Genomic DNA, 17,817 nt, shown 5'->3' on the forward strand with positions numbered 1-17,817 from the left:
CAGGTTTTTCAGATCATTTGGCAATATGGGTGGAAATGTATCATAATGATAGGAAATGGTATAAAAAGGAATAAATGCAAAGGAATGGAATGAAAAATAAACAAATATAATCATTCAGTTATGGAAGGATAACTTTACTATGAAAGCATTTTAGAATAGTTGGTCTGAATGGTGGATTACCTTCAAAAGAAAATATAAAGATAGTTATTTATGCTGGCAGAGTAATGTAAGAAAGTGATAAAAGCAGGAATATGTTAAAATATGTAGAGCTGTAGTAGAACATTTAGAGAACAATTCTTCTTTCGGCTTTTCCCGGTTAGGGGTTGCCACAGCGGATCATCTGTCCACTCATGATTGGCAGTGGAATTTTATGGTGTCGAGTTGCAAGCCCGCGCCCAACCTTCCACAGAAGGCAGACACATGCACACACTCACACCTAGGGCCAATTTAGAGTGTCCAATCCACCTACTGCATGTCTTTGGGATGAAACCGGAGCACCCGGAGTTAACCCACGTGACCACAGGGAGGACATGCAGACTCTGCACAGAAGGCACCCCAGCCGAGAATTAAACCGGAGAGCCTCTTGCTGTGAGGCAGTAACGCTAACCGCTGCACCAAGAACATTTAGAGAACAATAACAGAATATTATGAAGGAGAGAAAGAAATTTATAACAAAAATCAAGATAAAATTAAAGAATCATTATATAAACAAAGATATCTTTTACAAGGAAGAAAGGAAGAGGTATCACCATATTTAAGTAAGCTAGTAATGGAGGTTAGTAGTATAATGAGAGAAATGAAAGATAAAGAAGGTAATTTAAAGCAAAATCAACAACAGATTACTGAAACTGTAAGACACAAATGCAAATTTAGTAGCAAGACTATTCAAATATAAGTATGAGGAATTCTGGGAAATAATAAATAGTAGTAAAAGAGTAAAATATGTTTTAATGAAAAAGAGAATTATCAACAAAAGGTAAAAATGTGGAAAATACAGATTGATAAAGTAGAAAAAGATAGAAAAACATGGTACAAAAATATTATGATAAAATATTCTGTTAATCTGAGGAAAAATATTACAGAAGAAAATATCGATGAAATTAAAGAAAGAAAGAAATGGTGCAGCCACAATGCTGAATGTCATGCTTTTTATGGAGATCGGGAATAAAAAAATGCCAGTAAAAGCAAATATGCCTTACAAAGAGAAAAGTCAAAGAATATGTATTGTGGTGAAGAAGAAACAATAGAATTTTTTTGTTTAAACATGAGAGAGTTAAAAAATGTATGGAATAAATTATGTGCAGAATTTTTTTTTTTGGAACTTATGAACATCACCGAATATTCTTAATATGAAAATATACGTAAAAATAGATATGGATAAAAAGTGTTTATGTAGTATAGGTATGGAATGAAAAGATTAACAAAACTATGTTTAATGGAAACTTGACATTATCATTAATATTAAAAAGCATTAGATTATTTTTATAGAAAAAGGAGCAATGCTCAAAGGAATAAACATATAAATGTGAACAATAGTCTGTACTTTAAATAATTGTATAAATGTGTAAATATATATACATATATAGATAGATAGATAAATATATACTTACACAGATAGGTGTGTGTGTGTGTGTGTGTGTGTGTGTGTGTGTGTGTGTGTGTGTGCGCGCGTGCGTGCATGCGTGTGTGTGTGTGCGCGTGCGTGCATGCGTGTGTGTGTGTGCGCGTGCGTGCATGCGTGTGTGTGTGTGTGTGTGTGTGTGTGTGTGTGTGTGTAAATCTGTATATAATGTAAAAATATGTTGATAACAGACCCCTACTCATTTCAGTAGGTGCCATGGGATCTTTTACAGCCACCTGAGCTACCACTATCTCAAGCAGATAAGAGGTCAGTTTAAAATGTCATCCAAAGGATGATGCACTCAGGAATGCAGTAACCTTCCTGATGCTGCAATGTAGAGTCAGCAAACCATTCATCTGGAGTTGGAATCAAATCCACAGCCTTATGGTCTTCCAGCACCATAGGTGAGTGTGCCACCTGCTGTGCCACTGACCCTGCTAGACATGACAGTACACTGATATGATATCAAAGAGTCAATTCATTTTTATCATTTATGTATGTTCAGAATGATAACTTTTGGATAGATTTGATCCTTAAGTGTAGCAGTTTATGTTGCTTACATCCCATTTAAGACAGACTATTGTGACTGATTTCTTAGCAGAAAATTCAACAAGACATTTTTCCTTCTTCTATGTGTCAGGGACAGTTGGTATAACCTTTTCGACATCCAAGTAGATCACTGTTTTTCAATTATCTTTGTACACTATCTCAGCATGACAAAGCTCAGTCTACCGTTATCCGTTATAAGTTTTGATTTGCATACAGAGATTCTGTACCTTAAAATCACAGAGATTGCACATAGCATTCTTAGACTTCTGGATAGTAGATTTCTAATCATAATGATCCAATTGTTGGTCAGTTTGATCAGACCAACTCTTGAATATTCTTCTTGATTTTGCTAGCTATATGAAACAAATCTGGTTACTCGGCTAAAGGGAATACAGAGTAGCTAGAATAAAAGAATTGCTGGTTTCAGGAAAGAAGGAAGTACATTCTTTGAAAGCAGCTTACTGCTTGCATTCTGGTTGGATAGTACTTTGATCAGCTAGGGCATTACCCAGATGTAGGGCAAAGAGTGGTTGGCATGTACATCATTACTCAGGGTAGTATCCTTGTGGAGAATGTCTCATAAAGCTGTACTTCTATGAACAGATTATGATAGTGTTTTATTGACACAGACAACACTATGCTGGTTAAAGTCATATATTACTATATTAATATGCTGTTTGTGCATGCTGTAACAATGTGGATAGTGTGCTGCATCTTAAATGGCTGGACATTTGGGTGGTAACATATATCTGATAAACTGTTCCATTTTCTATATCTGAGTGAGTCTGCAGAAAAGAATTTTCTCTAAAAAAGTCTTGTTATATGAGCACAAAGTTTGTTGTCAGATGATCATTAAAATAAAAGAAAGTGCACTACATCAACAAAACTGTCTTTTGGTGTCATGTTTACTTATTCAGGTTTGCATTACATTCATTTGAATCATCGAAAAATTCTAAGACGATATAGAGTGGGTTGAAGAGTGTTAAGTTTATGAAATAAGCCATAAGTACATAGGAAAGTAATCTTAGTTTCAGTCCCACGTCTAATTCATGCTGGCAGCCATAAGTACATAGGAAAGTAATCTTAGTTTCAGTCCCACGTCTAATTCATGCTGGCTTCTTAAGGGATAGCTGAATGAAAAAGAAGGTTGGAAAGAAGGTGAAAAAAGCAAATTCTTTTCAGAAAAAGAAATATAAGTTTAATGAGGGTAGAATCCACATTATGTAATCAATATGTAATATCAAATACTATAAAAGCAGTTATGTACAATGACAAACAAATGTGTTCTTATATTCTTTACTTTTCTTTCTTTCTTGGGGGACGAAGTGGGAAAATAACTTTTTCATACAGTGAAGATGTTGATAATTATGAAGGCAGTGATGGTGAATAATGGTGCACAGGAGATAATAGTTGACAAAAGTAATTTTAAAAGTAGAAAACAGTGACCATATTACAAATTAGCATTCTAACTGTAAATGGTCTCAGATTCTGGGCTGGATTGTTGAGCTGATTTATCTGAGACTGCAATGTCAGCTATACGAGTAAAATGGGTGGAGTAGAAGATGGCAGCTATAGAATGGGTCTTTTTGAATCCATCAAACATATTTTTTTCAAAAGTCAACTTGGTGACTACATCATATCAGCATCTTCATCCAACAAAAACTGCAGTAGTTGAACTAAAAGATATACCAAGTAATTGAACAGGTACTGCATTATGAAAATGCAGAAATCCAAGGGTTACAAAATGTTTTGTGGGGAGAGATGGTCAGTTCCTGCAGCCCCAATGTGGGGAACGTTGCCCCTCTCATTCCCTGAACTAATATTAATCAGCTCTGAGATAGCATAAATAAAACACAGTTTCAGCAAAGGAAATTTCAGTGTTATAGAGATGCACCCTGCATTTTATAATCACTTTTAGGATTCATCTTGACTCAGAAAACACTTGTTTAACCTCTTACATACCCTTTTCTGCTTAATTTTATAAAATTAATACATTTTAATCCATAGTATATTCTGCCAGAATATTCAGTGATGTATGTGACTGTAAAACAGACCTGAAAAAATTAACATGATATTGTAGGATAATTGTGTAAATGTAGTACACCTAATTTTAATAATCCTCACTTTGTACTTGAATAGCAGCCATACTAATGGTTATATGCTATTTATGTTAGTTTTATAATGCGGTAATATCATGACCTCTTGTTTGCAAATTTACTGCAGTCTGCAGCTTGAGTTTTAATAGATGACATTTCAGGCTGCTCACTTTACAGTAGGTCCATTGCTGCTACCAAGGAGCAGAGGAGCTACTACCTTACTACTACTGATGTAAGGTATGGGAGGAAATGCTGATGTCTGTATAAAGGAATTCAGTTCATCAATTTAAACAATACATCAATTTACAAGTGCATATCCTGTTTGTAGTTTACATTTTGGGAGAATACTGGGAGAAAAAAACTTGCTTGTAAACAGGACATTTCAGTTATTCATCTAACGTAGTCAATAACGAATACTGTTGAGATTTTATTTTAGAATAAAGGCATTAATGTGCTAGTTATGGAATATTTGTTGCAGATGACAATTGAACAAGTAGCAGCTTATTGGAATAAGTTCAGCAAAATTTCAGGATTTTAAATCAGCAAAAATTCAGGATTTTAAACTAGTGTTTAGTGTCATAGAGTGACACTGTGAATGAAAAATATTGCATTTACCAAATATTTTCTTTTGGGAATATGATTGGGGATTATTCTTTTATCCAGGGCAACCATATTACTGTTACAAATGTGGATCATGTTTATGTTAAATCAATGGTATAACAGTAAGGGCTGCAATGCATGCACGTTCAGTGAACATGCAAAACTGCTTTGTCTCAAGGTGAACATTTATACGATCTGTGGAAACAAGGGCATGGGTTTAATCTGTGCCTATGAAATAACAAGGCAAAGTAGTTAAAGGATAGGGAAGTAATAACAGTTACATTTAAAAAGAGAAACAAGTAGATATGGACATGGAGGAAAGTTTAGAGTGGGGTGGTGGTGGAGTCAGGGACAGTACAATCAAAGAATTTTTTTAAATTTTGTTTTTAAATTGTCTAATTGTACTGGCCCCAGCAATTAAGTATGTGGGTATGCAGTACTGGAGGGGCTGGACTGGACTAAATTGGGGGGGTTAGATGATTAAGTAAAGATGAAGAAGAGAAGAAGACAACTAGTTGTCAGAGAAAATTGGATGTTATGGAGAAAAAGTTATTAGAAGACAGAACGTAAACTGCCATCATGTTATTCATGAGAAAATGTTTGCACCAAGGATTTATCATAGTTTATGAAATAAGGTGAAGAGTAAGTTGTAGGAAATTTAATGTAGTTTGCAATGGCTGAAATGAATGAATGAATTATTATTTATGAGAGTACAATCAGAAGTGCATTTAATTATTCAGTAAAACAGAGGGGGTGTGCATGGCATAAATATTACCATACAGCCATGGATGTTGTGAGGTAAGAGCCCAAAGGGCAAGTGCCTTAAAATCCCTGGACATGCAGTAATAACTGTACCATGCACATACCCCGAGTCTTTATTGCATTTACACAATGGACATCTGTATTTTTTGCAGTTTGAATTTTTCACTTATTTGTTATGTATGATAGTTACATGTCCTGTTGCCTATTTTAATGTAATAGTCCTTTGCCAGTTTTAACAGATTAGATGTTGTGCAGGATTTTAATTTTTTAACTGTGTGGAATTTTAATATGACATTTTTACGTATGGTAGTCCAAGATCTGAAATACACAATATGTAAGCCATAATGCCCCCCCCCCCCAATCATTTTTAAGCTGGTTTATCTGATGATGTAATTGTTACACCCTAAAAACATTCACAAGTGTAACAACATTAATGGTAACATCCCCCACCAAAAACATGTATATGTGGTTTAGTGCTAAATCACTTTGGCTATGGAATGCAGGGTCCTGGGTTTGAGCCTTGCAGAGGCTGTTTATCAGGCCCCAGTGGCCTAATTGATAAGGCATTGGCCTCCTAAGCTAGGAATTGTGGGTTTGAGTCCCATCTGGGGTGATATACTCTTCATACAAGAGATTTTAAGGGACAGAGTCCTGTCCCAGAGACTTCCCATACTCTGGAACAAACTACCTATCTATATCAAACAAAGCTCCTCATTAGCACTCTTCAAGAAAAATCTTGAGGATTGGATGGGAGATAGGAAATTCACCCCGGGGATCACTTCTGTGGCTCTGCTCGATAGTGGCACAGGAAAATAATTTTTTTGGGTGGGGAAAGCCAGGGTACATTTTGGCTAGGCTTATATAGGCCCCAGGGCCAATAGCCTAGTACCTACCTATGAACCTATATGTAAGCAGTAGTGCTCTTATCCCCAGTATTTTTCTTAGGCTGGTTCAGCTCACAGAATGCTTGTTGCCTTCATTTATTTGGATTTCTATAACATCTTTTAATATAGTTTGCTTTACAAGACAGTTACTGCCTGCCATTTCTGTTATTAGACTATCATTGTAATTTATTATTTTCACCTCTTACATTAGCAGTTCAGCAGATGTAAATGGCAATCGCAAAAAAAAAACGAAAGTAGCTAAAATATACTTTTAAAATGTCCACTATAGTTAACAGATAAACAAATATACAGAATGTATAAATTGAAATTTAAAACGAAACGGAACTTGCTTACTTAGGTTATCAACAGGGCTTGACAATTTGTTTTCCGTGTCCAAACGAGAGAAACTCTTTGAAGCTCCATATACCTATACAAAACACATTTGTTCAGGCTGGAGTATTTGATTATCTTTCTTTAACTATGTAAAATGCAGCGCTGTTTATCACAATAATGCAACCTCTACCAGAGCCTGGATTTATAGTTTAAGACCTCGTATGCTTGATATAATCTGGTTTCCTAACTAAAAACCCAACCACCTAATAGCTAGTTTTATGTGAAGGCGTGTCGATTCATCGGTCTGTCACTTGGTGTCGCTGTTGGTCTGTATATTTTGTTCCTGAACAGTAATTGTAGCTCTTTTAAGAAATACTCGCGTTCAGCTGGTATCGATGCAGTTGTGTAGGAGCTGCTCTGAAGAACACATCTTAAATAAGCAGGAGAACAAGCGAGGATTATTACTTAAATTAGATCTTAAACTGTTAGGCATTCCTTATATCTCTGATGGAAGTCGTGGATTTATGGGCACACCTGACGCCCAAAATACATTTTATTTGTTATATTTTTATCATTTTATCATGCAGCACAGTTGATTCTACGTTACGATATTCCATTCGAGAAGAGGTGCCCAAAGGGTCTGTGGTCTCCAATATCGCCAGTGACCTGGGACTGAACCCCAGACTGTTATCTGAAGGAAGGGCGCGCATTGTTTGTGAGGGCGCCCAGCAGTACTTTCAGGTAAATACCAAGACCGGAGTGTTATTAGTAAATGAAAGGATAGACAGAGAGGGGATATGCGAACAGACGGCTAAGTGTTTACTGTTATTCCAGCTAGTGATTGAAAATCCCTTACAGTTACATCGCGGAGAAATAGAAATTTTAGATGTGAATGACAATTCTCCATTCTTTCAGCAAAACGAGATTGTTATCTCCGTACCTGAGCAAGCAGTTCCAGGAACTAAATTCCCCTTAGAAATAGCACAGGATTTGGACTTGGGTACCAATGCTGTCCAAAACTATCAGATTAGCCAGAATGAGCATTTTCGTTTGGATGTTCGAGATGGAACTTACCAGACGAAGCGTCCAGAAATCGTGCTTGTGAAGCAGATAGATTATGAAAAAACACGTAAATTGCCATTACAACTGACCGCAGTAGATGGTGGTGAACCTCAAAGGACTGGAACAACTGTAGTGCTGGTAGCTGTGCTGGACAGTAACGACAACCCGCCTGTCTTTAACCAGACAGTTTACAAAGTGAAGCTTTTTGAACAGAATGCAGTAAATTACGTGGCACTGAAGGTGACTGCCACGGACCTGGATGATGGACCTAATGGTGACATCACTTATGCATTTTCTCATATTTCAGAGTCGAATGGACGTATTTTCAAATTAAATAACAAAACTGGGGAAATAACTGTAGCTGAACCACTGGATTTTGAGGACAGAAACATTTATCAGATGGAAGTACAAGCCAGAGACGGTGGTGGTTTGACTGAGTATTGTAAAGTTATAGTTGAAATTGTTGATGTGAATGACAATGCACCAGAGATTATTTTAACCTCTGTGAGAAGTCCCCTACCGGAGGATTCTTCTCCTCAGACGGTTGTAGCGCTTTTAAATGTCAAAGACCGAGACGGTGGAGGTAACGGAGACATCCGATGCTCCATCAAAGGTAATCAGCCTTTCAAATTAACCTCATCTTTCAAGAATTTTTATCGCTTAGTGACAGAAGGTCAGCTTGACCGTGAGAAGGTATCAGAATACAATATTACGATCACTGCAATTGATGATGGGTCTCCTCCACTTTCTTCAACAGCAGTTATACATGTACGTATTTCTGATATTAATGACAACCCCCCGGTCTTCAGTAAGACATTGTACACCATGCAGGTATCAGAGAACAACAAACCTGGAGCTCTTATTGGATCTGTTATGGCAACTGATAAGGATTCTCCCCAAAACGCTCAGGTATCATTCTCGCTTATTGAAAACAATGTTAATGGCTTCCCACTATCTCATTTCATTTCAATTAATCCAGATAATGGTAATGTATTTGCGGTAAGGCATTTTGATTATGAGCAGTATAGAGAGTTTACATGTCTTGTTCAAGCTCGGGATTCTGGTACTCCAACATTAAGTAGTAATACTACAGTGAATGTATATATTGTTGACCAAAATGATAATGCCCCTACTCTTTTATACCCTTCACCAAAAGACAACTCTTTTTCTGCAGAGATTGTACCAAATAATGCAGATGTGGGCTATCTTGTCAGCAAGGTCGTTGCTGTTGATGCTGATTCGGGACAAAACGCCTGGCTTTCTTTTCACCTTCAGAGGGTTTCAGATCAGAGTCTTTTTTCAGTAGGATTGCACACCGGGGAAATAAGGACAATTCGGAAGATGACAGAGAGAGACAATACCAGACATACACTGATAGTAGTTGTTAAAGATAATGGGCAGCCCTCACTTTCTGCAACAGCAACAGTGAAAATTGTAGCAGCAGAAAACTTTTCAGGTCATTATTTGGAAAATACAGACAAGGAGCAAGTGGATGAGTTTGATTCCAGTTTAACAATTTACTTAATAATTTCCTTAGCAGTTGTGACATTCTTGTTTCTGGCTTCAATAATACTGTTATTGACACTCAAAGCATACAAGATCAAGAAATCAAAACATGACAGTGCTGCAGATCAGAACCTACATGGTCCCAATATTATGAGCGTGAGAACAAATTACCTGAATTCACTTGCACGAGGAACTCTTCATCAGGGTTACTTTCATGAAATCCAGACCAAGATGGACCCCTTAAATAGCGATGTGAGACACCAACATTCTAGCAAGGCAAACGATTATACCGGAAACGAACACCATCCCATGCTGATTGATTTTAACAATACACATCAGGTAGGACAAGTATTGATTAATATTTTGTAGATAAAATTATATTCACATTGCTATTACAAGTGTTTACCCACACTCCTGTAAAAGGAATTTCTGTTCTAACAGACAAGTAAATGAGCTGTGCAAAGTGATATAGTCACAGTAAAAATGTAACCTAATTTTCCAGACATGATTGGTACAGTTGTCAAAGAACAAAGCAACATTTTAGTCTGATATTTGGTTACAAACTAGATTCGATGCATTGGAAGAGACTTTTTTCAGTTTTGGCAAAATCTTATTTCTGTGTTTTAGTTTGCCACCATACGTGTGTAAGACGTTAACTTATAATTTACACGGATAATCCTTAAAACTTGACTTATTTCATTTTTAATATTTGTCTACCTATAGAAGGAGAGATTAATGGTTGTACTGGTAATGAGGTCCGGTTGCACTGATAATGACGCTTTAAAGGAATACTTATTGGTATAACGTTACCTGCACAGGCAATTCAGATGGCTGTCAGGTTTCAGCTTTGTCATTAAAGTTTTGTCATTTTTAATTGTCTTTATTTTATTCATACTTAATTAAGTGTTAAACATGTACATATTTATTTATTATATTTTAGGTGGGAATGGGTAGTTGTTGAGGACCATTTTTAGTAGTGTCCCAGGAAGAGAACCCATGCAATCAAATCGTGTAGTAGGATTCCGAGTTATATGACTGAATAGAAACACTTTTAAAGAGATAAAACATCATTAATGAAATATTTACACACGTTTGAGTATAAGTAACGTACAGCATATCGTACGCAATATGGATGGGCACATACATATTGTACAAATAGTACTAGTTGATGATAAGTCACTAGATGTAAGGAATACTAAAGGATGGACTTACCTGGGATAGATGTAACAGACGTGGCATTATTCTGCAACTACTGAAGTAATTGCACCGGAAAATGCATTTAAAGGGACTTTAAAGCAATCAACATGGGGCAAACGTAACACTGAACACCCACGTCTGTATGTGTGTATGTATATATCTATGTGTGTGCATCACTACAAGGCTACCCACACAGTGGTATAAACTTTGGCTGTAGATGTGACTTTCTAACCTCTATGGGAGTCAGTGATGATTCTCTCTCTGTATGCATTTGTTGAGGACGACACATGCGGACGACACATGCTCGAAGTATCGAAACTTTGAATGCCTATCATACACTCAGAAATGTTGGAAGGATTCAAATACATAATAAAATCTACTTTTTGGAAGGGAGGCTTGTCCCCCCATCACTTTCCCGCATGGGGGGGGGGGGGGGGGTTGTGCCCTCACACTCTCAGTTAATTATATATACCAGTTCCAAGACATTTGTCTCAACTGACCAGGTTTTCGCAGAATGGCCCGATTTTTACCTCATATGTTTTGTCCGTTGCTCATACATTTTTATGTTTTTTGGGGGAAAAAGCAGTGAGAATTGAAGTCACTAAATAGTGCCATGCGTTTGAATTTCTGACTTCGTATTCTTCATAGAATGAATGCTGGTGAGGGTGTGTGGACAAGATGGTAGAGTGAACGTCCCATCAGGATGAAGCTCTGTAACTTAAATTATATATTCTGACATTACATAAAATCAGCAATTATTTTGAAGAATTAAGAACATTAATCGGATTGGGGAAGAATAAGGAGATATTGAATATACTGTTTTCTTCAAATATAGTAATGTTCAAGTCAGAATTTCATTCTTCATTTCGGAAGCATCAGGAAACCATAAAACGAGTCAGCCAAAGAACAACAATCAGGAATCTTCTCTTATAAAAGATATCCAGTCCCTAATATCCAGTATACAAAAATGACTAGCTAAAATAGGTAAACTGGGTTTGACAATAGACACTTTCAAAAAAAAAAAAAAGCTATAATAAAATTGACAACTTACGTAACCCTATAAAGAGCAGAGTGCACAAATAACAAGTATAGAAGAAGCCCTGAATGAGCACGAATGAAGAATAGCTAAAAAGGAAATGCTGAATGAGTTTCTTTTAAAAGAGAATATAATTCGGCTTATTGAAAAAAGTGGATGCGTGGAAAATTGACTTGGAAGAAATAATAGAACCCATATAGGAATGTATGGAATACCTGAGAAATATGAAGGCGAGGACATGATTACTTTTTTAACTACATGGCTATACAGATCTTTAAACTTACCCGAGGCTCTATCTTTCAGGATAGAGAAAGCTCATAGATCCATGGTATCACGATCAAAAAGAGAAAAAGATCCTCCTTGTTCCATAATGGTGAAATTTATGAAAAATATTGAAAACAAGATCAAAATATTAAAAGCAGCTTGGTACAGTTCTCGTATTAAAATCAGAGAAAACATTTATTTTGACAAATACTGCTCAACAAATCTTATGAGTAAAAGGAAATCATGTATGTTACTTATTAAAAACTTAAAGAAGAAAGGCATCAAATGTAAATTCCTATTTTCAGAAATAATTAAAGTACTCCTTCCTGAAGGTCCAAAAATCTTTACTTCTTTAGAAGAAGCCTCAGACTTCGTGGGGGAAAAAACACTGTTTCTGGCACTGGAGAGATGGACTGGTGCGTGGCATCCCTGAAAAGGCAAACTGAAGTAAATTCCTGGGGAATTAATATAAAATCAAACAGACCTAAGAATAAATGACAATTTGCTTATGTTCTGAATATAATGTTTAAAGATTATCAAATATACTTTCACTCTCATTTATGAGTTTCACATTTAAAAAAAAGTAAGTTTCCTTAATCAACTGAAACAAAAAAATACAGTGTATGAGTAAGCTTTTGCATTTCTTCATTTTTTTATTATTAGAGTATGTATATTAAATTGATCATTAAAATATGTATTTAGAAACTAGTATGTTAATAAGATATATAATTATTAGCTTTGATGTCTATTAAACATTCCAGTCTCTGAAATAAGAATAAAACAACAGTATATATTAATAACTAACATTAATATAATTTGAGTTGTTGGCCAGGTCTAATTATAAATTGTAAATAATTAAGTAACAGGTCTTATGGTTTCCTTGATATTTATATCATAATTCCCTTTATTTATTGTTGTTTTGGCTCATAGTCTATGTCTTTAAAGAACTTTTTTGTGCTATCTGTGTCTCTTCCACCACCAGCCTTACAGTTCTGACTCACATGTTTCTGTCTTTTATAATATTAGAAATGATTACTATATTTGAGTTTGGAGTTCTTTGTCTTGTGTGATGTTCATTGTGGTTGTCTGCTATAACATGGAGATTAATTTAGGATGGACATTGCATGTATTTTTGCTGTTCCATATGTGTGGTGTTGTAATCATTAAGGAAATAGGGTCAAGATCTTAACAGTGACTGAAATAAATTTTAATTGTTTCTTATGTTGAGGTTTCTTTCTCTTCACACTTTTTACTTGTGGTGTATTCCCACTTTTGCCATGAGCCAGTTTAGCTGAAGAGCAATTTCTTCTTCCTGATATGACATCATCCTACAGAGGAGGAAGGAAAAGGAGAGAGGGAGTTTTTTTATAACCAATATTTCAATCTTTATAGTAAGTCTAAATAAGACTAAATGTTGAGATGGTTATGGTAAATGCAAATTCAAATGGAAAAGGTAGATTTGCCATGATATGGATCATGAACTACTCTTTTTCTTACTGCAGGAGGTTGTGTGAGAAGCAGAGTGATGAAAGATGATATAAGCTCACTGATCATCTGATCATCTGGTGCAGGTCCGTCTTAATTTTGGTGTGTTATCTTCCATTGTATTTGGGATTGTGTAACTTTTCTTCCCATACAAGTTTGTAGTTCCTTGTTGATATTTTGACTGCTTTTCGTTTAGAATATGGAGGCTTACTGTTTTCTGCAGAGCTGTTGCTGGTGATTGTGTCCCACTAATGTATGATGTAGATATGCTGAATGAAAAAGATTGTGGATTTTACATAAGTTTGTGTGTGGGATAGATAACTGGTGATTTCCACACACATTAAATGACATATTTGCATTGCAGAGGGATGGGGTCATTGAAATTTTCAGTGTAGTTGATAAGAAAATTGTTTCTGCTTATATTATCTGTTGATGTCTGTGTATATATGTACGTATATATATATATATATATATATATATATGTATATGTATATATATATATATATATATATATATATATATATATATATATATATATATATATATACTGTACCAGAATAAGGTTCAATAAGGTTCATGCACTGTTTAAAATGAATTACAAGTTTTACAATTATTGGTCTTAATTTGAAATATTAATAGTATCATCCTTTACACTTCTGTTTCATAGATTTGAATACTAACGGTGTTATTGCACAGATACCACAAGAAATCTGAACACTGTTTGTTCAGCTGATGACTCAGCTATACATACTTAGAAATCTGCATAAATGTAATTGGAAATGGTAATCGTTTAGACGAACAGTGCTAAGGGGCAATTGGGAAAATGAGCTAGCCTCTATGATTTCCTGGACTGCTGAAAGAATTAATATGACAGCAGAATATTGGAATGAGTTGGAATGACTGGAAGAAACTTGAATGAGACTGGAGTGAATGCATTTATGTGATAGTTAACCAAGAACTGTGCTGAACAGGTGCCTGTCTCTCCTTTATGTACCAACTCTTCTTGTACATTTCAGAATAAAGTCTTCAAATAGTATATTTTGGTTAAGAATGCTTTATTATGTATAGTAGAGATAGTTGTCAACAACAATATCTGAATGCTCTCTCCACTAACAGTGCTGATAAACAGAAACAGTCTGTAGAAATTCTGTAATATTCTGGAATGCTGGATAACAATGCTGATATTCATTTCTTCCTGAATGGTATCATTAATAGGTTCATAGGTTCATATGTAGGTACTAGGCTATCTGCCCGAAGGCATTTATAAGCCTAGCCAGAATGTGTTGGCTTTCACCACCCCCTTAGATTAGTTCCCTGTGCCTCTGTCCAGCAGAGCCACTGAAGTGATTGCCAAGGTAAACTTTCTGTTTCCCATCCACTCATCAAGGTTTCTTTTGAAGAGTGTTAGCGTAGCGAGGAGCTCTGCCTAATGTAGATTAGGATATTGTTCCAAAGCATGGGAGTCTCTGGGACAGGAATCTATCCCTCCAGCATGTCATAGATTAGTACTAAGCTAACTCCCCTTGTGAGCCATTTTAAGCCTAGCCAATTATCCCTTGCGAGACTCAAACCCTGCACCTTGTGTTTGTAAGGCATATTATATTATTATATATTATTATGTATTAGGTAATATTCTGGAATGCTGGATATTTGACCTGACTTCTGCACTCATACAAGAGTGTCTGTACTGCAAAGACTTAATACATATCAGTTCAAAGGAACTAACTTAACTGTGTCTGAAATATTTCTTAATAATACCAAAACCCTGTAAGTTTCTACATGCCTCTTTCGCCTTGGTTCCCAAGCCTTGTAGCATACAAACAAAACGTGCTTGCACTCAAATGTACAGCACATTCTGTTCTTATCAGTATTCTTGACTGAAGGTTATTTCCACTGATCGAAAGTGCTTTCATTGAAACTGTATGCAAACTGTGAAGCCTGCTTTAATATGGTTGCATTTGTAGACTTATGCAAAGGGAATACTGTATTTTGTACATTTAAATGACACCTGATTTAACACCTGGTAACTATCTAGGAGCCTAAATGTGCACCATGAAGCTAAATCTTTTAGGTAGTGCATCAGTGTTGAGGTGTCTAGACAAACACAAAGCATGTAATGTTTGTATATTTACCTCCCTAGCCGCACAAAGGGGGAATACATTCGAATACAAGATATATATCACATCAGTTTTCTAATGCATGGATAACGTGAGTGGACATAATAGCTGAGAGATTTTATTTCAGACTAAGGGTGTTGTTTCTAATAAGTTCGAAAACTTGAAATGTGAAGTATGACAAATGAATAATAATAGCTACAATTTAAGATTGAGGGCGTATTATCTGAGGGTTTCACAATGTATTGACATTATTCTTACAATAGAATACTACACCTACTCTCATTCTTAAAATATTGAGATATTTTTCAATTATAATGAAATAAGAGGAGAGATATATATTCACAAAATAGAAATAGGTGTTATGAAGTTACTTATAGCAACATCTGGATTATAAAGATTCTAAAAGTTATAAAAGTTATGCAACTCACCCTTAAAGAGAATTTTTTTCAACTGAGCAGGTTGCCTTCAAAGTTGTATAGATATAATAACAGCAAGATAGTTGGATGTCTGTTTCTACCCTACACAAATTTGCTTAGTCAGAAGTACTTCTTTTATGATAATGTTTATGTGATGGTAAACACACTCATATGCAAATGAATATATACATGCAAACAACCTAGCAATTTGAAAGTATTACAAACAACTGTAAAAATAATGTAATATATCCTGCAACTCATTAGTAACGTGATCTACTGAGAACTTGTCTTTGAATTTATTTGCAGTTTACATTATGTAATTTGATTTTCTGTACGTTATGTTTTCACCATATTGAATATTGTACTTACTGTGATGTAATGACCTTGTTTAAGTAGTTGGTCTGTGCAAATATTGAGAAAAATTCAATGTACTTTCTAAGTCACTATAGTTTATAAAATTAATCTCAGACTTATTTAAAGTTCGGCACTTATATAATTTGTCTAAATTTAAGCCTGCAAGAAACTGATCTTTTATTTAAATATAAAATATCAAAGTTTAAGAATACTCAAAAGTACTTAACTATTAAACTATTCAGTTGAAGACCTAGAATAGGGACTGAAGAGGATATTTTACTGAAACCAATAATGTGATTAATTATATTAATTTATATATAATAAGTATATTACTATTCTATTTATTCACCTCTATTTCTTGATATCCTGAATCCACTGATAAGATGTAAGTGTATTACAGAATAAAATAGCAAATCAGTTGATGAAGGAAAATATCTTGCATAAGGTCAAGTAATAAATGATAGGTTATGAACATCAAGCCTATATAGGTTCAAATGTTTATGAGGAAGAAAAGAATTATAGTTGGAGTAATTTGTTTGCTTTATAGCATAATAAAGTCTATTTTGACATAATTACAAAGTCATTACAAATATGTTACTGCTAATTTGTAATTGTTATTGTTTTGTTTTCTTAAGTAGACGTATAGAACTATATAAGTTCTTAGTTTTCATTAATACTAATATCATTAGCTCTTATTATTTTCTGGTCTCAGTTTACAAGTAAATGATCTAAGAGAGGAGTTGCTTGATTTATTAGAGATGGACAGACATACTAAGATCAGTGAAAGAAATAGACTACAGAAAGTCAATAAAACCCAAAACGTTAGAAGTTTGATAAAACAAATGAACACAGTGATTAGGGCTGTTCATAGAAATTCATACAACATAACAGAAGTAAATATGATACATTACTGTGTAACTGAATTAATAACAGATAAATCTTACCACAGAAACACAGGTCAGTAAAGAAAAGAAAGGGGGGAAATCAAATGCCATCACATGGAAATATCAAATGGAGTATAGAAGAGGGAACAGATCAACAAAAATACTCAGAAAGATAGACATCATAAAAGCAATGCAAAGTATCAAAACAGATCAGGAACTACATGCATAAAAAACTAAAAATATCAGCACAGACAGAAAAACTTGGAAGATATACAGATAAGTATAAATAAAAAGTACAAAATAAGCAATTTATTGATGACCCAAAAACATTTTATAGAAAATTGGGAAACAATGCGAATGGAATTGAAACACCATCAAAAAAAGAAGAAATAGATATATTTTGGAGAAATATCTATGAAGATCTTGTGGAACATAACACAGATGTCGACTGGACAGAAGAAGTAAAAGAAAGAATAAGAAGTTCAAATGTGCAGGATATAAAATGGGATGAAGTAACAGCCAGAGAGATTGAAACAAAGTTAAGAAAACCTCTTCATTGGAAAACCCCAGGCCCAGATGCAGTATCTAAGTTCTGTCTAAATGTATTTACATCTTTACATGAAGATTTAGTCATGAGTATGACCTATTTAT

The 17,817-nt window shown here is 34.9% G+C and overlaps 1 protein-coding gene across 14 annotated transcripts in view; it reads left to right on the forward strand.

Annotated features, from left to right (window-relative positions):
- Positions 1–17,817, forward strand: part of LOC122799766 (protocadherin beta-15-like) — an 886,413-nt gene that overhangs the window by 685,009 nt on the left and 183,587 nt on the right. Inside the window, exon 1 of one of the 14 annotated variants that reach the window (XM_044069049.1) lies at positions 7,261–9,752. The exons of the other annotated variants lie outside the window; for them this stretch is intronic. Within the exon in view, the coding sequence (XP_043924984.1) occupies positions 7,353–9,752 (2,400 nt within the window). The 5' untranslated portion in view covers positions 7,261–7,352. Of the gene's footprint in view, positions 1–7,260; positions 9,753–17,817 lie in introns of those variants that run through there. 14 annotated transcript variants of the gene reach the window in all.

Source organism: Protopterus annectens, chromosome 4.part0, assembly GCF_019279795.1.
Source record: "Protopterus annectens isolate FY-2018-M chromosome 4.part0, PAN1.0, whole genome shotgun sequence".
Taxonomy (NCBI): Eukaryota; Metazoa; Chordata; order Ceratodontiformes; family Protopteridae; genus Protopterus; species Protopterus annectens.